Source organism: Phasianus colchicus, chromosome 3 (genome assembly GCF_987193195.1).
Source record: "Phasianus colchicus chromosome 3, bPhaCol1.hap1.1, whole genome shotgun sequence".
NCBI classification, from domain to species: Eukaryota; Metazoa; Chordata; class Aves; order Galliformes; family Phasianidae; genus Phasianus; species Phasianus colchicus.
The window spans coordinates 14,480,911-14,505,157 of record NC_143438.1 but is presented as its reverse complement, the minus strand read 5'-3'; the positions used below and the strand labels follow the sequence as shown (position 1 = coordinate 14,505,157).

The following is a 24,247-nucleotide window of genomic DNA, read 5'->3' as shown; positions in this document are numbered from 1 at the left end:
CTCAAAATAAAGTTCAGAGATCAGTTTCACTCACCTCAGAAATGCAGTTTGAGGCATTTGTCTCAGTTGAGGCTCTTTGTCAGAAAATAGAAGAGCCTGAAGAGTTTCTGCCCTGGCTAGTAGTATTCCAATAATATTAGACTGAATAGGCACCATTGTACCATTAGTCATTTTAACTCCAGATTAGAAGAGTATTGCTAAAGAAAGCTGTTTTGTTTTCCTTGATTACTGGGAGATCGGATGTTGGGAAAAAGCAGGCATGATGATTCAAGAGAAGATGTTTAAAAATATGACTAAATTTTATGAGTCTCACTGGAAATTATTATCCTGATGAAAAGTACCTTTCAGGAACATAAGGTTACCTAACATATTATGACTTGTTACATTCACAGTGGATTTCTGCCCAGTGTTAAAGTAAATAGGTAAGAAATGAAGTGAATCTTGAGAATGAAATTAAAAATACTCACGATTTACTTAACCCAAAAGGTGTATGTATCAATCTCTTTGCCTTTTTGCTTTTCTGAGCTTCCAGGGAATACTCCAGTTTTACTTTCAAACTTCCCATTGAGACCTAAATTTTGTTTTGCTTTGCTTGTAATTGTTTTAAAAAGAAAGCTGGGTGGCCTATGCATTCTCATGACTATGTGAGGAAGAGCTTTAAGGAAGGCATCAAAGATCCTGAGACTAGCAACAAAAATCATGGCTCTGTGTTTGTGCTGCAGAAGATGAAATCTGTATTCTGACACTGGTGACTTCTTGTCAAACAGTTGAGCTGATAGCCACTTAGTTTTAGAAGTGCCACTTCAAGAAAAACCCTCTGACTCTTTTCTGCTTGTCCATTCTGTCTAATGCAAGCTGCAGCCTTACCTCACCCCAGTCTGGTTTGTCTGAAAATGCCCTCTCTTTGGCATATAGCAGTTTTTATAAGTTAGAACAACAGCATAAGTCATTCGTGGGTGTCCATAATTTTATTGAAGGTTTATTACATTAATGCAGTAAAATTATCCTCAGCACAGTGTTCAGAGAGTTCTGCTATGTAACTTCAGAGAAGATCAGCAGCATGGCATAAACACATGGGAAGAAAAGCAAACCTTGACAAAGATGAAGTGATGCCAGAAAAAAGAAAAAAAAAAAAAGGACAAGGTGCCAGAAGATTAATGAAATGTCAGGTAGTTAGTAAAAACTGGCAAAGAAACATATTATTGGAAGATTGTTGTATAATTATATAGAGACTCGAACGTATTGCCTTTTGTTTCCCAAGTAACTGAGGAGTACCTATAAAGCAATTTTGGAAGACACATTATTGTGCTGTAGCTATTTATAAAGGTTTTTCTATGATTCCAATGTAACCTGTACTTCCCACATTTTAGAATAATCACAATATGCAGATTTAGGCTTGGAGATAGGAACCTTTCCTGACAGAGAAAACATTTATGTACATTTCTATACTTGGTTTGTCCCTGCAACACAACAACACAGTATAGGTGTATTAAAGCCAAACGCTTTAGCACTGCACACTGGTTCCATTAAAAGTCTGATGTGGGGTCAGAAGCACAAGTTAAATCTCATGGATGACGTCACTGTGCAATTAGAGGCTGAGGCTCACACCGCCCCATGCAGGTACTTTTCCCTCTAGCTATCTGGAATAACAGACTTGCTATAGTACAGCTGTGGCTGCTGAGGAATGCTAAGCACAGTCTGACTTTTAAATAAGAATGTGTGTGGCAGAGAGCTCTCATTGCTCTGCTACATGTCTTGTGCTGTGGGGGAGCCTTGGCCTGGGCGGCTCCGAGTGACTGCCTTTGAATGAGTGGCTGACATCTGCTTTTTTACCCTCTCCTCCCCTCCTGAAATAGTGCAGCCACGGCCAGCTGGGGCAGCACATTGTGTTTTCTCAGTGTCACCCACTCATTCCCACTGATTAATTCTCTCTTTCAGCAGGCCTAGTGGCGCGGTGCTCTCAGGGTTGCAAGTACAGCCAGGAGGGGAATGGCTGGGCCTTCAGCAAGCAACATCACCCCCCTTGGCCATTTGGCCTCTTTTATTGCTTGGCAGTCCTGTAGAGCAATCATTTAATCATCCTGTTCCTAGTTCCCTCTCTCACCTCTCCTATCCCCCCAGTCTCCAGCACAGAGCATCCACTAATCATCACCAGGTTTTTTAATTGACATGCACTGTCACTGCATGCCCTGGAATGGAAACACACAGTCTAGATATACCTCGTGTGATCCTTGCTGGTCTGTGATTGTCACAGGGGCTTAGATTTAGTGCAGCCTGAATTCATTTATCTGAATGCCACTAGAAAGGTAGGAGAGGACTCATGAGAATAGAGGGATATGCTTACTTTTCAATGGGATGCAAAGAAGAAAATGTCAAATAGCTCCCAAGTGAAGTAATTCGTTACAGAAAGCCAAGGATTGAGCTCTAGAAGCTGGTCAGAGCCCCAGAGCTTGGGTCTGGCCCTGAACTTTCTGAGATCCTGATTGAAGTCAAAGTGATAATTTTTTGTTTGTTTTTCTATTAAGAACAATTGAAATAGCTGTTACAAAGAGTAATCTGGCCACCAACTGGAAAAGAGCTCCAGCTTCCGCAAGGCTCAGGTCTGGTTCCAGTCTGTTCCAAAAGCTTGGAACAGCAGTTGTGTATGCAAGCAGCAGATTTCAGCTGCAGTATAGCTAGCAGTGGTGCAGCTCTCCCAACTTCCTGTAGGCCCAAAGACTTATCCAGCCTTGAACTGCACTTCCCCCATGGCAAAGTCATGCAGTGCCTCACTCCCTTCATTCCCAGCAACTTGCAGGAGAGAAATGCAAACTGCAAACATGTAAACAGCTGTTGGACAAAGGGGAGGAAGCTTCATGTAACAGAATAGGCTGCCAAATTCATCGCTGCCATGTGTGCTGTGTAATGCTTGTCATCTCAAGTGAGTCATTAAGAGGTTCCCCCCTAATGGTACTTTGAAGTGCTGTGACAGCTTGAGAGCATCTATAAATTGCCACAAACAGCCTTCATACTGTGTTAGCTAATTGCTTGCTCTTTGACTTATTAGGAGTCACTGAGTTAAATAATTTGTCACATGTGTGGCTCATAATAAATAATGTGACTAGCCAGTTTGTGAGCTGTTTTGGTGATATATAGTGCCCTTCTTGAATGTTGTCACAAGCAGCTAACAAATATGACTCTGTGATTATCAGAACTTTGTGAAAATAATAAGGCGTGACGAGGCAGCAGGTTTAAAAAACAAGCATCTCCTGAGATATAATGAAAATTACATTAATTTCTTCTTCAGAAGAACCATATAATGATTTACCATATAATGATTATAATTTTACTATCTGGTAGTCCATTAGAAGTAAGTAAAGTTTTGTAGTAACACTATATTTAATTTCTGTAGAAAGAGTAATAAAGGGAAAAGGTTGCTGAAAATACTGTGCATCCTCTGATGAAGTTTGCAATGAGTATCTTCTCTATAAACTATGAGTCATTTCTGAAACATGTTGCTTGTGGATTTTTTAAAAAGAAATCTGATAGCTTTCTCAGCAGTTTATCTAGGCATTTTTTCTCATCATCAGCCTTGGTCCTTATAGCATGTTTCAGGTGGTGCATCTCCATAAACATGCCTGTTGGGTACTGGGCTACTCAATTGGTAAGCACAAACGTGGTACTGTTGCAGGCAGTTGTGCGCAAGTGATGTTAGAGATGCCTCTAGAAAGAATGTGGAGATGACGTCTACATTAACACCCTCTTGACATCTTCAGATAAAAAGGAGTCTTGTCTGATTTCTGTGTGGGAGGAGAGTCCCCAGAGTTTTCATTAGAAGCAAATGTGTCTTCTCTCACAGCTAATGGGTGACTTCTTCCCAAGGGACAGGACTTGTCATGCACACTTGAGTTGTGGTGTAGTCTGGATCACGGAACTATAGAATCATCTTTCCCCACCATTGTGCTAAAAGAAGAGTGATGAGTGGTGTTTGGTAAAACTTACCAGTCTCTTACAAGTCCGATCCTGCAGTCATCCTGGGCTATTATATTCCTCTTATTTGAACTTTGAGGTGCTTATGCTGTTAGACTTGTTCCCAGTTTGGCAGTAGCTTTGTTTTCAGTCCTGTTGATTCAACAGAGCTCACATACGATTGCTTCATGTGAGAGAAGCCCCCTTTAGCTGTCTCTACCAGGCAGTTCAGTGGTCCCACAGCTCTTTCTGAAAGTTCACTTCCTCAAAGCAAGGCAGCAAAAGACCTCCAGACTCGGGGCTTGTTTACAGTTCTTCATCCTCTCACCTCTCCCACAGTGTAGGTGTTTTCTGACCGGTTGGGTGAGAAGTGACTCACATGTGCTGTTTCAAGAGGGCAAGTTGCTGATGGATTGTGCGTATCAGTTTTGGCAGGGGTGAGGAATTAAAAGGGTCTAATGTTTACCATCCTCAGTCTTAATTTATTAGGGGATATTTTTGCTACCTACTGCAGATTACTTGGAGCCTCAAGTGACGATCAGTGCTGTAGGCACTTGCACCTCTGTCTTCAGCATTCCCAGTGAGCCCCTGAGCCCACAGAGCTGCTGCCTATTTCATTGTGCCTTTTATCTCTTTCCCATGGAAAATTGCAAAAGGTGTTTTGTTTGTACTGATGCACAAGGACTTGGAGAATTAATCTGAGAATCTTCTGTGGGATCTTTTCTGCTAGGCCAGGATTTTCTCTATTTTTGAGGGCTTTGAGAGCTTAATGATATTTTGAGACAAGGCTCCAACCCACCCTAGTGATAATTGGGCTTTTGTTTTCCCAGTGACTGCCTTGCTCATGTTTTTTCCTTGAGCCTTGCAGAATTTGAGTACAAGGTGTGAGTCTTCTTCTCATTAAAGTCACTTCTAATCTGCTCCACTCAGACAGAGGAACTGAGGCTGCATTTTAAAATTTGAATCAAATAGAATAATGAAAACAGATTTCTACACGTCATTAACAGACAGACTCATTATGTAGGAGTGAAAAGCTGGAGCTCCTGAAGTCAGTGAGATCAAAATTTCTTCCAATGTGGTCTGAATTTATTTAAGGCTTTGCTTTTATTTTATCTTCTTATATATAGTTTGGCAAAAAGCCCACTTCCAAACATTCCAGACTTGCTTGTATTTATGAAGGAATTTTCCATAATTTCATTATTTGAGCAAGTAAACAAACATAATCATGGTTAATAGTCCAGCTCATGGATGTCAGCCCTTTTCGCTTGCCTGGGCCAAACTGAGTGAAGAAAAATTGTCTTGGACTGAACATATAGATATATTATGTAGCTATATAATATAAGTAACAAAACATTTCAATTTTTCTTAAGGATTATTCTTAAAACAAAAAAAAACAGCAACAAAAACATAAAATGAGAGGTATATTTGACCCTGTTTTTGTGAAACTAATGTATCAGTCTGGTTCAGTGGCAGTGGTTGCTGCTGTTGTGAGTTCTTAAGGTGTTCGTCAGAGATTGTTGATGAAATTTTACTTCCTATGCTTCATCCTTGAAAACAGTAGTTTACAACTGTGAAAATTACTATTTGCACAGGGAGGTTGTTCATGCCCCCCTCCTGAAGGCATTTAAGGCATTTAAGACCCTGGTCTAGTTGGAAGTGTCCCTGCCTACAGTCGGGGGGTTGGAACAAGATGATCTTAAAGGTTCCTTCCAACCCAAACCATTCTATGATTCTACCATTCTGCAATTCTGTGAAAAAGTGGTGATGTGAATAAGGTGTGATTGTGAAGCGAGGGATGATTTCCTTTGATAAGAGAGGACTTGGTAAAGTCTCAAGAGAGACAGGATCAAATTTTTTGAGTTAAATATCTAATTGCAGCTCTATACATTCAATTTGAAAATTCACAAGTAACATATTTATGTTGAATGACAGTAGAGTTGAAAGTATACCAAAAAATTGATGATTTTTTTTGGCAATCTCAAAACCTATTCTCAAATTCCTTTATCAAAATGGAAAGCATGGCTGCATATTTTTCCACTGTTCAGAGCTGTCTTTATCCAGCGTATCAAAATGCATACAATTATTTGTGTTAATTTGAGTTAGCACTGCTCTGTCTCATTGTCCTGGTTTCAACTGACCTAGTGTTAGTAGCACAGCTTGGCAGGAGTGGGCTGCATTGTGAGCTATGTTGGGTCACATGCGGCCCATGGGCCATGAGTTGGACATGCCTGTGCTATCTGGTTTGTATTTGTGAAGTGCTATTCCAAATTTGATAATTTTGACAACAGTGATTCCATCCTTATTTCACAGATTTTTGTGAGATCTACGGTAATATCTGGTTATAAATGAGAAACATCTTTAACAAACCCTAGCATTCCCAGTTCTACTCATTTTTCTCATTAATTAGGTGTGTGCGCTTTTTTTTGTTTTTCTTAGAATCATGGCACTGCAGTTGAGCATTTTCTGCAGCTGGGTCACTAGCTCAGATGTGAGCTGTCCCATCTAAAAGCCGCCCAGGTAACAGAGTTTTTATCTTCAGACTGAATAACCTGAAGTCTGAAGAGAAGGGAACATCACAGCTCAGTGGCTAAAATCAAACAAAGTAATTTGTGCCCAGAGCTTGGCATTTGGAGAGGAATTTAGTCAAGTCCTGGTGATTGAATTATGATTAGAGGAACATAAGGTCCATATTCTGCTTTTTGGGGCCCGTGCGTGTTTTGTTAGCACTGTCATGAGTGCTGAATTATGGTCATGGAAATAAAGTTGCATTTCTACGCTCTCCTCCAGGACCAGAAGAGGGGGAAAGCTCATGGGTAGGGACAGCAACACCAACGGCCTTGTCAATAACACAGAGACTTTTTCTTCTTGTTGTAACAGATGTTTATTTTGTCTGCAAGCAGCAGGCCGAGAGGTCGATGTTGTCCTCCCAGCCCGCCGGAGCCGCGCTCTGACGGCAGTGCGGTGCCGGCCTAGCGCCGCCGCCGGGGCCGCCTCTTGCGGGGCGGGGGCGAGTCCTGGCGGCTGCTGCTGGCCTTCCTCTTCGGGGGGCGCCGGGGCCCCCCACGCGAGCGGTCCCTGCCCCGGGCGGAGGGGCCCGCTGCCGCCGCCTGCCCTGGCTCCTCCTGCGGCTCCTGCGCCGAGGGCGCGGTGGCGGTGCTGGGGTGCCCGGGTCCCCCAGTAGAGCCGCCGGGCGGCTCCTCGGTGCTGGGCCCTGCGGGGCTGGTGGAGCGACCTGGGCCCGAGGCGAGAAGCTCCTGATGGGAGGTGCTGGTGATGGGGCTGGCTGCAGGGCTGTCCTCCCGTCCTCCAGCAGCGTGGCTGACCTGGTGGTCCAGCTCGTGGTGGATCATGGGGCCGTACAGGGCTGCAGCGGTGCTGATGAGCCTTCTGACGAAGGGCACCACGTCGCCATTGGTGATGAGCTGCAGCGCCTGCACCAAGGCCTCCTCGTCCAGCCCATGCTGACACAGGAAGTTGACGGTGGTGCACTGTCCCGCATAGACTTCCCACCAGTCATCGCTGGACACCTGCTGGATCTCCTCCTGCAGCCATTGGAGCAGGGGTTCGAGGTCCTCTGGGTGTTCCCTGAAGAATGCAGCCCAGACCTCGGCTGGGAAGCTGTGCTCAGGTGGGATGAGCACCGGCTCTGCAGGCCCCTGCTCGTCCTGCAGGCCTGGATCCGAGTGCGCTGCGGGCTGCGGGACAGCACACTCCAGGTAATCGTCATCCGACCTCACCGAGTATCGGATGGTTGTTATTTCGTGCCCGCATACGGCACAACTCGGCTTCCTGTTTGCCCACCAGATGGCACAGCCGTAGCACAGCTGGTGTTGGCAGGGGGTCACGTAGGTGACATCTTCCCGAATTTGCCCGCAGATGGGGCAGATCCATTCGGATGCCACGTCCATGGCCCCGGGCTGTGCGGTGGGCTGGGGAGAGCTGAGGTCGGGAAGCTGCTCCCCTCACTGGTGCTGCAGCAAGCAGAAGGTGTTACGAACTGCAAAAGAGAGAGAGAGGCCACGGTCACTGGCTGCCCCGGTCCCTCAGCGGCAAAGCCTCCCGGTCCCTGTTCCCCATTAGCTGCTGCAGGTGCGATGATGTCCTGCACCACTCACCTCTGCCACTACAAGCGCACCCTGTGCGGCCCCAGCTGCCTGAGGCAGGCAGGGCTGGGGGAAACGCTGGTGATGCTGTGGGATGGGCACCAAGAACTGGTGCCAGCAGCCCCACAGCTCAACGCAACCAACTCGCTCAGTGCTCCAAGTCTCGCAGCTGTGCTCAACTGGAGTCCAGGCACGAGTGCACACTGGCCTCTGCCAGAGCCCAAATCTATACAGGGAGGGCTAGCGAGGTCACAGTCATCTCCATCGCTGACATCACAACCTCTTGGTTGGTGACCTCACCATCCACCACTGCATGTGTTGGGGCTCCAGCCTGGACCTCCATCACCCTCCATCATCCCGTGATTTTCCTTTGTAATGGTGGTATATTTGAGGAAATGAAAATTGCACTTGTTTACACTGCACTTTTCTCACTTGACAATTATCAGTCTTCCATGAACTGTTTAAGCTTTTTGAATCATGGCGAGACAATTTTTTGCCTATTCTGCTGTGCATGCAGTAAAAAGTGGTGGTGTTCTCCATGTCAGGTTTGTTTTTTGTACTAAGTGCTCACAGCAGGGTGTTTGCTCACGGTTTCCAGTGCAACCTACACTACTGGACCTCCTTTAGCAGGAGGTTGGATTGTAGTGAAAAATGGCATTTTATAGCTGAGAATTTGCTCTATGTGAGAGTGTTATCGTGCTCTTTGCATTTGTTGCAATTTGCGTGGAAATAAATAGGAAGCATTTCTTTCAGAGTGAGCTATATATTATTTAGAAGGGTTTGTATGGGCACCTTAATTAACACGGATAGGAACTTGAGTTGATGTCACGGGATGCAGTGACAAAGCTAGATATGTTCAATATGTGTCAGTGGATACTGTTGCAGCTGGTCTGGGGACCAGCTCCTTGCTGTAGGCCCACACTGTGTGGATGATGTACTGCACGCCCTCTTTGCAGTGCGGACACTGTGACCTGCTGTTATTGCATGGCTGGGTGCAGTGGAAACAAAACTGGTGGTAGCATGGCATGGTGCATGCCACACTGTCCCAGTTCTCCAGGCCTATGGGGCTGTGAGTGACTAATGTCACCTCCATGCTTCCTCCAGATGGGGTGGGTATGGAGGAGCAGGAGATGACAATGTGCTCCCCAATTGAGATCCTGTTACAGCAGGTGTCACTCTGGAAGAGGACAAGAGACCTCATGGGCATGGGCCAGCGTGGGGAGGGTCCCTCAAGAATCCCCCCTGGTTGCTGGCGTGAAGCATTGCCACGCTGCCTACCTGCGTTGCTGCACGGACGTCTCTGCGATGTCCCGGCTGCCTGCTGCCAGCAGGGTCAGGATACAACACAGGTGGCTCTGAGACGCGTCTGAGAGCTGCGCCAGCAGCACCCAGAGCACGTTCCAGCTCCAAAGCTCGCCCTGTCCACGCTCCAGTCCTCGCACACACGCTTGGTCGGAGGCCAGGCACGAACTGCTGGGCCGGGCTGCCGCGTCCTCATTAAAGCAGCGTGGGCCAAGCAGTCACAATGCATCGCATGGAGATGTCACAAACCACGGCTTGGCCGTGTTGCCAGTCCTCACCTTCACTGGGGGACATCACCACCCGTCCCACAGCGATGTCGCCATCCATTGCTTGGTCATCACCGTGCGCCGGCCTCACCTGCTGCACGTGTGCCAGCAGCACTGCAGCCCCAGCACACGTTCCTGGGCTTTTGCCAGTGCCACTGCCCGCTCCATTCCCCCCCACATCTTGTGCGATCAGCATCAGTGTTTCACACCAATCCCCAGCACCTGGGCCATGTCTTCCCACAGTCCCATTGGGTGGCTCAGGCCATGACACACAGAGCCAGGCACGTACAGCAAGAAGGTTTATTAAAGAAAAAGTTCACGCTTTCCCTCTGTCTTTTCCAGCCTTAATGATTCTGTGATTTATGCTAGCCACATGCAAGATTGCTGTTGAGTGAACCTTTCACTTCAGTGAAACTTAATGTTATGCCACTGTCCCCGACGTTGATTCCTTAATTTATGCATTTATTCAGCATTTCTTCATTTAAGCTTTTTTTTTTTTTCTATTCTATCTTAAGTGCTGTGGTCTGGTCTGCTGAAAAGCCAGCCGCTATAGAAACAGTATAGGGCTACTAATTAACTTGGGCAGTATAGCAAAAGGGAACCGTGTTTGACTAGAATAGAGAACTGGAATTACTGATAGGTTTTCATTACTGAGATCCTGAGTTGTCACTGGGGCAACTCTCTGTGCTTGTCCAAGTGCCATGGAATTAACTGGCCACCATTGAATAGGGTGTGTGCTTTGGCTGAAAATGGCCACCTACACGAGATTTCAGGGCAGTCCCAGTTGATGATGTGATTCCAACTCAGTAAGCAAGCTTTACTTTTCCTTGAGGAGGAATCTCAGTTGAAGCTCCTACGTTTCACGATACTTTGTTGGATCTTGGCCTTGATGAAAGCATTTCAGTACACAACCCAAGACATCTTTGCTAACTGTTCATGAAGAAGCTTTTTATAACTGTCTTTTCTGGACCAAAGGTTACTTTTGTTGGAAATCATTTTTATTCTGAAGCTCACAGTTTGATCGTAGTCGTATTAAGCTGTTCTCGTTTTTGAAAATTCATGGTTAGCTGCCTGTGGATGAGGTGAGAAAGGAGGCATTTACCCAGGCTGGAGGAATACACCTAATAATCCAGAGATCTGTATTTACTTTAATGTGTTCTGTCATATTTGTTAGCTTAACAGGATTAGGCTAGTCCCTTTCCATCCTCTGTAACCTGGGAAACAGCACCAAGTGCATTCTTAGGGAACTTAGCACATCAGTGATTTGGTGTCCTTTTGTGCTGGGCCTCCATGTGTTCAGTTTTTGTTAAACCCCAGCAGTTTGTTTGGTAGAGACATGTTTATGGCATTCAATTAATAAATAGATAACATGTTTTAATTCTGAACTGTGTCTTCTGCAGCTGAATTTTTTGAGTTTACACAAAGCTCAGAAATTCGACTGGTTGCTATTAATGTATCCTACTGTAAGACCCTTATGTGTAGATTTCATTTGTATATCTTCAGCGAAATACTAAAACATGTAATTTGTTATGTGGCTAAAATAAACTGTCTTTGAGGCAGAAGAATTAAAATTAGAGATCCTCCTCAATAATCAAGCTCCAGGTATATGCATATACTTACCCTATTTATATCTGCTGTTAATGTAGGTCTAATAATGTGATGTGCTTTAGTGATATGCTCACTAGAACTCATTCTTTATTTATGCATTTTATTTTCTCTTTTCTGTTACTCTGACGGGCACAGTTAAAAGAACAGCAAACACATCTGCCCTCAAACTCCACGCAAAATATTTATATAAAGAAAACTGTTGTTACAGTGATAATACAGGCTAGCAGTTTGCATCACTGGAGAATGACAGTAATACTTTAGTTAAAGTAAAGTTACTTTACTTTAGTTAAAAAAGCCCTTAAAAGAGCAGTAACAAATTTCATTTTTGCTAAAATATTCTATATTTCTTTCCTCTTCCAAGAGGATACATAGTATGCTGCTCTTTTACAGATTCACTTTTCTGCATGAAAAACTTTTTCTCTCAGAGAGTGGTCAGGCACTGGAATGGCTGCCCAGGGAGGTGGTGAGTCACCATCCCTGGCAGTGTTCAAGAGGTGTCTGGATGAGGAGCTACAAGATATGGGTTAGTGCTTGTGGTAGCAGTGGTAATGGGAGGAAGGTTGGAATAGATGACCTTGTAGGTCCTTTCCAACCTTGTGATTCTGTGATTCTATATGCAGAACAATTGAATAGCTGGATTATTCTAGATCTGGTGCTTTGGACAAGACATTGGATTTACTTTGAAGTTGTTCTGCTTTGGGCAGCATGTTGGACCAGCTGATGTCAAGAGTTCTGTTCTTTCATGGTATGTGATCCTGAACAGTAAAATATTGATTCAAGACTTCCTTACGCAGCACCTTCCAATTACTGATACTCCGCTCATTTCTAAGGGCATTGTGAAAGCCTAGAGTGGGTTGGCACCACTGTGATATGCAGTTCCTTTCTGCTGGCCTCCTTCTCTGCCCACTGCATTGTGGAAGTGATGGAAAGATGCTTGCCATTCCTAGAATTTGAAATATGAAGTAATTCTGTTGTTCAGATTTATATTTGTAATTTAGTAGCTTTGATTTAGGAATCTTATTTCTTACATATACGTTTAAAGCCCTGAGAAGAACCACTATACTCAGTTGTGGACACGCTGCTATAAACACATATTTCACACATATATGAAGTGCATGCCACTGCATGATGGGTTGTGTTGTCTTATAGCCAAGAACAATTCTCCTGTTCCTGTTTCTCTGAGCAAGGAGCCAGAGTGAATCGTGACTGTGTGCCACTGCAGACAGGAGTCAGTTTGGAATTTCCATTAATACTTTAGCAAACTTGTTCTTTTTTAGTACGTGTACTCATCATGCTGTCGTCCGAGTAGTTTAAGGTTCCATCTGGAAAGTGCTGGACAATGGAAGATGTGTGCTGCCTCTGTGAGAGTCTGCAGTGTGCTCAGCACCCACAGTTATATCCAAAAATACTTAAGAAACAAGATTTGAAGATCTTTGCTATATGTGTATGTCCTTGTCTTTTCTGTGCCCCTAGCTGGTGAGTGACTGAGAGCATGTCACTGGAGATCGTTGTTCCTTCTGTGCAGGGGCTGCAGAGCTCTCTGCTCCTACTAGAAGGGAGCAAGGCCAAGTCATGCAGCAGGTAGCAGCTTCAGGAAAATCTGTACAGGCTGAAGCCTCCTATCTTGTAAGAGACTGGGAGTGCCAGCCATGCAAAAGGGAGTCCAGCATAGAGCATGAGTTAAACATGGGGTTCACTGAGGTATATGCTCTCTGTCTTGGATGAGGGTGACTGATTTCAACTTAAGTACATCAACAGTTGCTGCTCTGATTTGGAGCTGCAAATAATAAAACCTCCTAATACACATTTAAGGGTGTGCTCCTTAAATGCAGTTTAGCTTTGGCATGGCAATCCTCCTAGTTTACCAGCCTTCTAGGCTTAATTGAGCTGAGTAACATCCCAAATGACACAATTAAAACATATTCTACTGTTCAGATGCTTCTGTTTATAAGCCTGCGAATTTTACAAGAAGCAATATAAATCGAATTGTATTTGATTACTTCAAATAAATGAAATGATAGAATTAGCATAATTAGTGTGAATTCATTAGACATCCATGATTCAGCTATTCCTGTGTCTCATTTTGACTGTACAGATGTTGCTTTTAAAAGAGCCTTATGGGAGGTACAGATAGAGCTTCCTTCAAAATGTAACAGAAAGCTAGTAGAGCTCCTTTATGCATTTAAAACAAAAACAAGAAGGTACCCCAGACATGTTATGCATTGTCTATTTATTAAACTGGCCAAAAATAGTCTTAAGCTGGACAGTTAAAGAAAAGACAATCTGTCTCAATCACCTTGATCATACTCCTTTGACTCACCATCCTACTACTGCTCCTTATTATCCTTCCGTTATAGCAGTGGATTTTTGCATATGGAGAACTTCAGACATAAAGAATGGTTAATTTATTTGTGTGTATGTACATGTACCTATACATTTTTTGGTGGATAAATGTATGAAGAATATTTTTGTGTGCAGTTATCCGTATTCTGTGTATACATACACATATAAAAGCACTTTCGAGCACTCCAGCCTCATTTTTTTAACAGGTTCAGCAAGGCAGAATCATGCAAGCATCATCACATATTCCTGCTGTTGAGCTTGCTGCAGAGTAGCAATGCACCATGGCTACATGCAAACAGCCGTAATGATGGGCCACACCTGGCTCTAAATTGTCTTCAGTAATTCCTCTTGCTGGCCTACTGCTGGTGTCTTGTACAAACGTGTGCAACATAAGTTGTGGCACAGCCTGAATGGGGCACGGCTGTGCGAAATTGTGCATCTCAGTGCCCTTGATCTGCCTGCTACAGTAAAATCTTTGTTCCTTATGGAATGCATGCCGGTGTACAGTATATATTTATCTGGTCTGGAATGAGCATTAACCTTTAATTACTGAATAAACATATAAAACAGGTGTGGAATAACTGCCCTTTCAACCGCGCAGGGCCCGCGGTGGAACCGCCATTGGAGTGGTTTCACCTCACGGTGCCCAGAGCCGAGCGAAGGCAGGAGGTCTGGGAGGGGGCCGTGCGAACGCCCCGAGTCCCACATAAAGCAGAACATTCCAGTTATAAATTATGCACCATCATAACATCCCGTTCACACTGCCGGCGAGCTGGGAATGGAGCACTGGGTACTTTATAGCGGAAAAATGGCTTTTCAATGGGGAGCACACCCTCGGCCTCCTTCTCCTTCTCAGCGCGGGGCCTGTGGTGTGAGGAGATATAAAGCAGCATTTTTCTCGCTGCCGGTAGGAACAATGGGAGCTCTGTTAGCACCAGCCCAAACTTCTTTAGCCCCTGCCTCACAAGGCTGGAATGGCTGCTTAAACCCAGGTTCAAAGCCTTTGGCCTCCAAGTGCTTTAATTTAGCACTATTTTTGCTTCTCTAACCTCTGTTTTTACTGCTTAAACCATCTAAGGTCTCCTTGTTTTGCAGGGAACTAAGCAGCTCCTTCTTATAATTAGATTAAAGATAATCAAATGAAGGCTTGGATATTTTTTAATGACATTTAAACTTTGTTTTCGTCTTTTTATAACTCGTGCAAAATCGCTTTTTATCACCGTTACCCAGCTTCTTGAAAACTTACACGTCTTTTTTTCTTTTCTTTTTTTTTTTCATAGCTGTATTCCAAGCTTCTGTTTTTATGGTTTAAAAAAAAATACTGTTTGACAGGTATTTTTCAGCATTTTTATTTTATGCCATAAAATAAACCTTTCCCAGGTGTTCTTAGGTACGATTCACAACTCTGTCATTCTTTTGCTGTCAGTTTTCCCAGTGCAGACTGGTGTGAAAGTGATCGAAAATGCAAAAAGAAGCATGAAGAGATGCAGGGAGGGCACAGAGGAAGCGGGGCAAAAAAGCTCAGAAATGGAATAAAAGGCCTGGAGCTGCACAAATCTGCAGCTTAGGGACGGTTGTGCCTTAGTAACAGCAGCAAATCACTGCCGGTGCAGTTTGATTATAGCTTTAAAACATAAATACCCAATCCCAGATGTAGGCATTATTCAGATAACAACTACCCAAAATATTGTCAACGTCACCACTTAATGTAAAAGCTGTGAAGAGAGTGTTGTAGCCGATCTCGGGTTTCTAGAAGAAAAATTGTTTCAAATATTTCCAAATCCTTCCAGCACCTCCACAATGCACCTAATAGAAATGTATTTGAAATAAGAGCTAAATATCTTTATTGCTGCTAAAGGAGGGGAAGGAGGTCCCGTCCCATAATTCTCCTCCTAAGAATAAACTTATGCTCGAGAACTGGCTTATAACTCCAGTGGAATGATGGGTGAAAATACTTGAAGTAGAAATGGAGATTTGCTGGACCCAATCCTGCACACCTGATTTACTCTGAGAGCATTCCAAAGTATTGTGTTTAATTTTCATAATACAATATTGAATTTGTTTTAATTTGTTCTCCTCTTTTGCTCTGAAGCCACCGTGACTTTTTTTGTGCTTAGTTTTGCTCTGTATGGGTGTGTCCAATGTCCTTTGGCTGTGCTTAAAATTTCATGAGGTTGTGCGATGAAGAATACAGCAGTTACAAAAGAAATCCAAATGTTCATCTCCACAACTAAATGTACCACAGTCTGTATTATTGTTTTCATAACTATGAAAAATATTCTGAGTATGAACATTTGCGTATTCCTTTTCAAATAGTACTGTGGAATAAGCATACCTGGACAAAACAGAAGGACAAAGCCTGTTCTGCATGATGACATGATTTCATTTGGCTTTTTGAGTTCCAAGTGGAGCACATTTTTCTTACAAGTTTCAAGTATTCCAAGTTGAATTTTTAAGCATTAAAAGCTCTGAAAAGTCTCTTTTTTTTTCTCCTTTTGAGAAGTCATCAGAATGTTGGAATCCTCCAGATAAGACTTCCTTCCAGTGTTTCCATTGTTGAGTTGCATATTTTCATGACTAAAAAAATCAGAGACATGGCAACATTTGGTCTGTTTTCAGACCTAAATATATCTTCCTACAAACAAAATGCCTGCAATGATCATTTGAAATATCTGATTGCAAAAACAGTTATCATGGCCCGTTTCTCTGACATTTAGAAAAGGTGAGCAGTATTTTGACCAGTTAACTTCATAAAGAAAGTGTCAAATTAAAGATGTGAACAGAGATTGTTGGTGTTTGTTCATTACAAGTCATTCACGTGAGTGGAGGCTGCAGTCACAGCTCTTCCTGGGAATGAACCCACTGGATTTTAATCATGGATGCATGCATTTAAGACACTGTGTGAAAAGAGTGAAAAGTATGCAAAAATGGGAGAAGGAAATGAGAAATGTTTAGAACTAGAGAAGAAAAGAGGATTACTTTCCCGAGTTTCTGTTGAGGATATGTGGTCCAAGTGGGAGAATGCTGGAAGCAGGGTGGAAATAAAGTTGTCCAGCCCATAAAGGTACTATGCAGTTCAGCAAATCAAAATAACAGCAATTCAGATGTATCTCAACATATTCTGAAATTCTAGAAAACTTATACAGCTGTGACTTGAGGGAAAAAATAAAGCAAATGCTATCTTAAAAGCTGGGTTAAATATTCTTGATTTGTGAGATCACAAGGAATCTTTAGCCAGCTGGAGCCTCCAGGTTATTCAGTGATTCTAAGTAGAAATGTGGATGACTAATGAAATAAATAGTTGTCTTCCTCTTAATTTTTCATTTGTGGGGCCAACAGTTTTTACGTTTCCTGAGGCACTCCGCATATATTATTGAGGTAGTGTGTTAAAATGATCTCGCCTCATTTATCCTCCCCCACAAAATAGTTGAGATGTAACTTTCCAAAGAAAACATCTGAAACATTTAATTTTACCTGTCACTTTTTTCATTTTCCCTGTTAGAATGCTGGGCTGTATGTTTCTAACGGGGAGTTTTCATGTGAAGGGTAGAATAAACAAAAGTATGATTTAACAGTCAGAGACCAAAAAATGACTAATGGACAACTCTAATTCCTTTTTCAGGTCCTAGGTATACATAGTTGAAAGCTATAAAGGTAACAAAGGTTATCAGGACCTAGAGATAAGAATTAGGAGTTGTTAAGTTTACTGTTTAAAATCAGAGTTTCCTCATTTTTCTTCCTACTATGTGAAGTAGTAGTTCCTTGGATTTTCATTACTCACATTGTCACACTAATGCTCTATTGTGATTTATCATTTTTAAGGAACAGGTATTTATATTTGGTTCATCAAAACATGTTCTGTAGTGTTCTCCACCTAGACACAGTTCATTATTTTGCAGAACTGTTTGAATATCTTCTCTATTACAGTGATGATTTTTTTATATTTTGGGGAAGGCCTTTTTTGTTACACACTGTATTTGTTTCGATGTTTTGCGCCTGTCTCTTTAGCAGAGTCTTCTCCACTCAGAAGCATTCAAATTGTAGATCAATCTATCAGCTGCTATGACTTGATGCTAAAGCCTCTGTGTGTATCCCAGTTGATTTTTCTGGTTGAAGCATAGCAGATTCACATGTCTTCACTTGGGAGTAATGTTATGCAAGCAGAAGTAGTGATTGAGCTTCTACTGATCATAAACTGAAGATAGTTTTGCCAAGCCCCAAGAGAAACTGGTGTAAGTGATTTGAAATAAAAACTTCCATTACTAATTAGCTGTAGAAAAATACTTTTAGATTATTTTTTTCTGGAACGGGTAATTCCTAACTTTACACATGATGCTTCTTCTTTGAAAGTATTCATAAAGAATGATGCTAGGACATTTTGGCTGGTATTTCTCTTCTAACTACATTCAAACTGAATAAGATTCAATGTTTGTTAAACTGATTTTGCTGAGAAAATAATCTAAACTTTAAAGTGCATTATGCATGTCTGAATCTCTATATGAGATTGTTTGCTTTATCTCTTCCTATTACTTTTTGCTGTACAGTAAAAGAGTCACTGCACTATGAAATTCTTTTTTCACTCTAACACATTATGGTCATAGCAATACTGTTGTATAAGACAGAGCTTGTTCAACAAATGCATGTACTTTCAGTCATCAAATAAACTCTGTTTTCACTGGCTTGACTTAGAGAAAATGAATGTTTGTTAGGATATTTTATGTTGTCATCACTGTCTTTTTCTTCCTTGGTTACTTTATGAAGTTCTAATGAAGCTTCTGTTTAAATCAGTCAGGAACTGTATTCTGTATTCAGAATTTTCTGCTGCACCTGTCTTAGGTGAAAATTGTCTAAAGTTCCCAAATATAATTACATTTTTATCCTCTATGGAGGAGTCCTGCCTCACAGAGCAGACAGACAGAGAAAAATGGTCTGGAAAAATATAATGACCTTCACTGTGCTTGTGCATCTGAATATATATGGCCACTGTCCTGGCTGAATGTAGGGAATGGGTCTTCAGCAGAATAGTCCACTTGTACCAGAGACTTAGATGATGCATTCACACACACACACCTCCATGTTTCCCACCATGTAAAGGCTGGATTTACAGGTTGCTTTCATTGTGGAGATAGTGGTATTCATCTCCACCCACGGTCCTAAAGTACCATGGAATCATATCATAGAACATCCTCCTTTGTCATTTGTAGTAGTGATGTGCAGGGGTGGTGTAACACAAGGGAAGTTGAGGAGGGTAGTATCAGTCAAACTAAGACCAGCCTTGGTAGTTTATTACTATTCACATCATTTTATACTGACCAAGTGGAACTGTTTAGTTGTTATGCATTGGAAAATGGAAAAAATGCCCATTTGTTTCTAAAGGAGCTTGTCACTTCCTCCTGCACACTGCTTTTCTCACTCTGCCTGAAGAAAGTGGGGGATAGCCAGCAAAATCCTCAACTTTTATAGCAAGTTGCGACATGCAAGTGCTATTTACGATAGTCTGTAAATTATATATGTTTGTTGTTGTTTAGCTAACACTTGGCTCATTACACAGTTCTCATGTGTTTGTGCCTGCATGGGAGCCCTACATAGGACTTCACTCGTGGGGGTCCCGGGTGCTTGATGTTTAAATTTTGCCTGTAATCTTTTGATTCTAGTTTGTTTTCAGATCACCTTAAAGTTTCAGCAGCTGCAGAAGGCAGAAAGACATTTTATCTGAGAAAGGGTATGTTTCATCAGACCGCATAAATAATTTTTGGCTTTGGAAACTTGATTAGAAGCACGTAATATTTTCCTTAGACATAACTGAGTCCTCAGCTTTGTCTTTTGTACTCCTTAAGCTCCCAGTCTACTGACCTGAATGCCCGTGTATGGTTTTGGACTTTTCTGTGATAGACAGAGTTCATTTGAGGCATGGCTGAGTAAGAGCCTGGTTTCTTCTTTGGTTTCATTATTGGCTTCCAGTTTGAAACATTGAGAATTTGCATCATTTTTGTCTGGTGTATGGGATTTTTGGTTTTGATTCATGGAAATAATGACTAGAGTTTGGGACAGCCACATCTTTTCTTCTCAGAGACAGTTTATCTCTAATTTAATGGACTGGTTTCCGTTTTTTTAGCTTTCCAAATGTGCAATTATCCCATTAGAACTTTACCAGAGTCCAGGCTAGTCAGGGAGCAACAATCTCATTTGGAGGGAGGGGAGAGGAGCTTTGGGACTTCATTCATTTTGATGCTGAACTCTTTCTCACACCCACTAGAAATTCCAGCCTGAATCTTTTCATTGAAACAGATACATTTCCATGAAATATTACTGTTTAAAGAAAAGGTATTCTAAAGAAAAAGTTTCCTCAAGCTAATTTTTTGGGGTTTTGTTTTTTCATTTTTTTCTTTTAATCTGCTCTATCTGTAGAGTTCTATTAAGCAAAGACTGTAAGCTGAAATGGTTTCTGGACCATAGGAATGTATTATTTTAGGACTACGGTACTGAACAGTGTGTGTAGGAATGACAGCTTCCATTTCCAGCAGCACTGATTGAGTTGATACCCAGAACAAAGGACCATGATCAGTCTCGCCAGGAGTCATTCTCAATAATATCTGAGGTCTTTGGTACATTTTTCACTTCATAAGCTTTGCTAACCTCAAAAATAAATAAATGAGTACTAATAAATATTTCACAGAGCAGTCATGGAAATCTTACAATGTAAAGCCTCAACACACTGCAGTTGGCATTTTGTATTGCCAGCAGCCCTGAGCTAAACAGACTGTTCAGTGTTGATGCTAATACAGATTGTTCTATTTTTTAGCCTGCACACTGCTGATCAAATCAGCGTAGATGTGAGATGTGTGTCCTTTGCACAGCAACCATTTTCTAACTGGAGTGTAAGTCCTGCCTCAGTTCCAGGCCTGATGAACAGTACTTGGCACTGGACATGGTGGTAGCATTTCCTACTGCTTGTTTTCACTTGGAAAACAAAGCAAACTTGGAAGAGTTGCCCTGGTTTACTTTATTTTCTTTTATCATTCCTTCATTTCCTCCCGTGTCATGGAGCAACACTCTTTACTTAGTGACAGGATGCAGTGTTGTGACTTGACGTTGCCCAGCTCCTTCATTTCTCTGCCAACAGCATGCTGTGGAGCAGACCTGGTACCTAAAGGAACAGGGCAGCTGAGGGACTGCGTACAAGAAATAGCAGGAATTGCTTTTAAAACAAATATGTCTATCTTCTGGGAAGATTTTTATAAACTTCTAATCCAATTAAGTTGAAGCACTAATAACATAGTTTAACTTGTTGGCTTTATTTTTTAGAAACATGTGGTTTTAATCAGGGTTCTTCTTGAATAAGACAGCTATCTCTTTGCAATTAAAAATTACTATACCTTAGAGTGGCAAAATGAAGTGTTTTTTAGATACTTTAAATGGAGTGTAACAGTTGACCAGTGGTCTAAAGAGCATCTCTTTTGAACTTGGATGGAGATTGGTAGGCTTTAGATGTGTCTTCTGAAATGTGTTATATGGATTTTGTGCAAAAATAAGTAGACAATTATATTTTGTTATCAGAATACATCAAAATAGTGGGGAGAACATTTTCCCTGCACTGTGCTCTCGATAGCAGCTGTCTTGCTAGTTTGAGTTTAGTCTGGTTTTCTTGAAGACCCTGAATTTCTTGGACTTTTTATCCTGATGCAATTTTTCCTTATTACTCCCACTGCGTGGATTTACTTTTTATTACCCAGCTTGAAATCCATTTTTAAGTAATTATTTAATTGATAGCCATTTATCCTAGTGGAGGCTTCAGGAGAAGCCATTTCTTCCAGCAGAGCTTGAAATAGCCTTGACAAATTTGTGATACCAAGCTTTGTGATGCAGCATCAATATCCACATGTGATTTCCTAGGTGAAGTCTGTGTGTAGATGTCAGAATGGATCATGTGAAACTATGTTGGTCAATTAATCACTGCCAATGAGCCATGGCATGCCAAAGCTCCATTGCATAACAGCCTCCTTGTTAAGTTCACAAAATCTAAATCCACAAGCCAGACCTCCTTCTCTAAGAAATTACAGAAATGTTTGCAGGGAAGTACATTTACTGCAAGAAATGAATGTTGCTGGCTTATAGTGTTGATCTTTGGGGGGGGGAAAGAAAGAAAGAAAAAAATGTGGACTTTGTCTTGATAATTAGTTTGGCGAAATTGATTATGCTGGGTAGGTCTAGAATAAGGCTTCTAATGTGAATGTAAAACTCATACATACAGTGTAAGTGAAAATAAGACGGAATCTGAACATTATTTTCTGCTATGAGGCAGAAAGCGTCACAAGAGTTTAGTTCTTGTGCACCCCCATCTGTTTCTTTACCCTAATCTTGACAGATGCATAACCATAGGGTAAGAGAGGTAAGGAAAATCAAAAATGAATAGTAGCCTGACATACTACAAAAATAAATTAAATTCCCCTGACAAGTAAGTCATTGTTACAGAGGGGAGAGTGTGAGGGGGAGAGGGAGACCGTCTTTTACTTCACTGGCCCATTTGGAAGTTTGGTCACTGGTATGAAGCCATACAGCTGCACACAATATAAAGTAAGTTTAACAGCATATTTGGTGAGTTTATAACTTCCCTAGGGCATTTTAACATTAAAAATAGTGATTGTTAACCTGGTCCATCTGAACTAAAATATGAGCTTACTTTGGAAGAAATGAGGGGTGATGGCTCAAGTACTTTTCTGTGTTTTATTATTGCATGAGGGCTTACATTGCTTGATAGCTGCATTCTGTCTGGTTTTGCATTTTGTTCTCAACAGGGATATTCAAATCTGTAGTCTCAGTGAGGGTGACAGTTCCAGTGCTGGATTAGAAGTATGTTCTACAGTTATGCACAGATAGTCGAAATTGAGTAGTCTATGATAGGTTGTTGTGTGTGATGGATATTAGTAGTCAGTACCTTACATGTGCATTGTCTGAAGACTAAAGATTTCCACCAGAAGCAAAAACTCTTTTTAAAACACTAGTGCTTGAGACAAGAAGCCAAAATAAGACCAAAAATACTGTAAAGCATGCAAGAAATTGTTGTGTGCTGTAAAGTATTGCCACGTAGGCTGAATCACACAAAATCAGAAATGGTTATGGTTGGAAGGGACCTCTGGAGGGCATCTGGTCTAGCCTCTCTGCTTAAGCAGGGATGCCTATAGCAGGTTGCCTTGCACCATTTTCAGACAGCTTTTGAAGTCTTGCCCTATTTTAGGGAAAAGCCATTTGCTAGGTGTTTCAGATAGAGCTCTAATCTTATGTACTAAAGCCCTGATACAGTTTGTACAAAGATAAGTGGTAAAGCGGGAGAAATCAGAGTGCAGGTACAACAAGTACTGTGCCTACTATATGTACTACTTGCATACTATGGATCCCTTTCACCTACAAGCAAACTTCTAAATCACATGCCTTAGAGAAGACACCATCCCATTGGAGCGAGGATCTCATCTCAGGGGGACCCATCTGTCCTCTGGAGGCATCCATACTCAAATTCACACACCTGTTGTCAAGAGGCTTAGCAGAGACATGTGCTGGCTGCTTCCACACAAATAAAACTTGTGTTTTTTATGCTCCTACCTTTCAATATGTTCTTCAATTCTTTTGATGTGGTGCATGATGAAGTATTTTGTATCACTGGTAAAACTGTAATGGTTAGAGAAATTTTCTCATAATTCCTAGGCATGCCAGTTTCATCAGATGCCTCATTTCTCAGTTAAGAGCCTCCTGTTTTAAAATGACCACAGCTAAACCTTAACTCCCTTATGGGCAGAAATGCATCTGTACAGCATCAAACAAACTGAGAGTGCTCAAACTTTCTAATATTGGCATTTGGCAAAACAGAATCATTGCACATGGGGAATGGCTGTTTGGTTTCCACTACTGCTCGTTCAGGTCGATGGTCTTGATGTTCCATACACAATGCATGAAAATTCTAGTATCTAGATATTATAAAAGCATTGGAATAGCAATTTTGAATGTTAGGGGGTGCATAAGTGTATATATAACATTATATACAGACACATTATATAGTTCAGTGCTGGTTTGAATGATATATGCTATATATATATATATATATATATATGATATATGCTATATAACCTATCATAGTAGCAATCCTTGGGTTTGTTTTTGGCTATCATCACAGAGCTGAGGATTAGGAATTCATTTCCTAAAGTTTAAATATAACTTCTATTCTATAAGGATGGTTAGAAAAACAATACATATATTGCATATGTACATCATCATGTTGGCTCCACAGATGATGGTTATAGGCCCAGAACTGAGTTAAATTAGGATCAAGTGTTGGATGGCGCTGCATGGCTTATCGCTTTTATTCAGGGAAAGATCTTGCAGTGTTAAAAACATGACAAATAGCAATTCATCTAAAAATATTGTCACGTTGCTTCTAGGTGATGAGAATTATCGTCAATCTAATTCCATTTGTTATGAACAAATCTTTTTAACTTCTTAAGAATTGCTGTAATATTTTGGAACACCTAAGCAATTTGAACTTAATTATGTCTTAGGTTTTCTTCCTATGTTTTACCAGTCTCTGCTAGCTGAACTGAGCACTGTCAGAAAGTAGCCTTTTGCAGGCTCTTAAATATTTGGTGTAAACTGCAGAAGCTTGGACACATATTTGCCTTAGCTATTGTG

General features: G+C 41.7%; 2 protein-coding genes across 3 annotated transcripts in view; one reads left to right on the top strand and one right to left on the bottom strand.

Annotated features, from left to right (window-relative positions):
* Nucleotides 1-24,247, top strand: part of GMDS (GDP-mannose 4,6-dehydratase) — a 391,195-nt gene that overhangs the window by 202,938 nt on the left and 164,010 nt on the right. The gene's annotated exons all lie outside the window — the stretch shown is intronic.
* Nucleotides 5,905-7,856, bottom strand: LOC149918419 (uncharacterized). Its single transcript, XM_090137012.1, has one exon. The coding sequence runs from the start codon at nt 7,854-7,856 to the stop codon at nt 6,918-6,920; it is 939 nt and encodes a 312-aa protein (XP_089993138.1). The 3' UTR covers nt 5,905-6,917.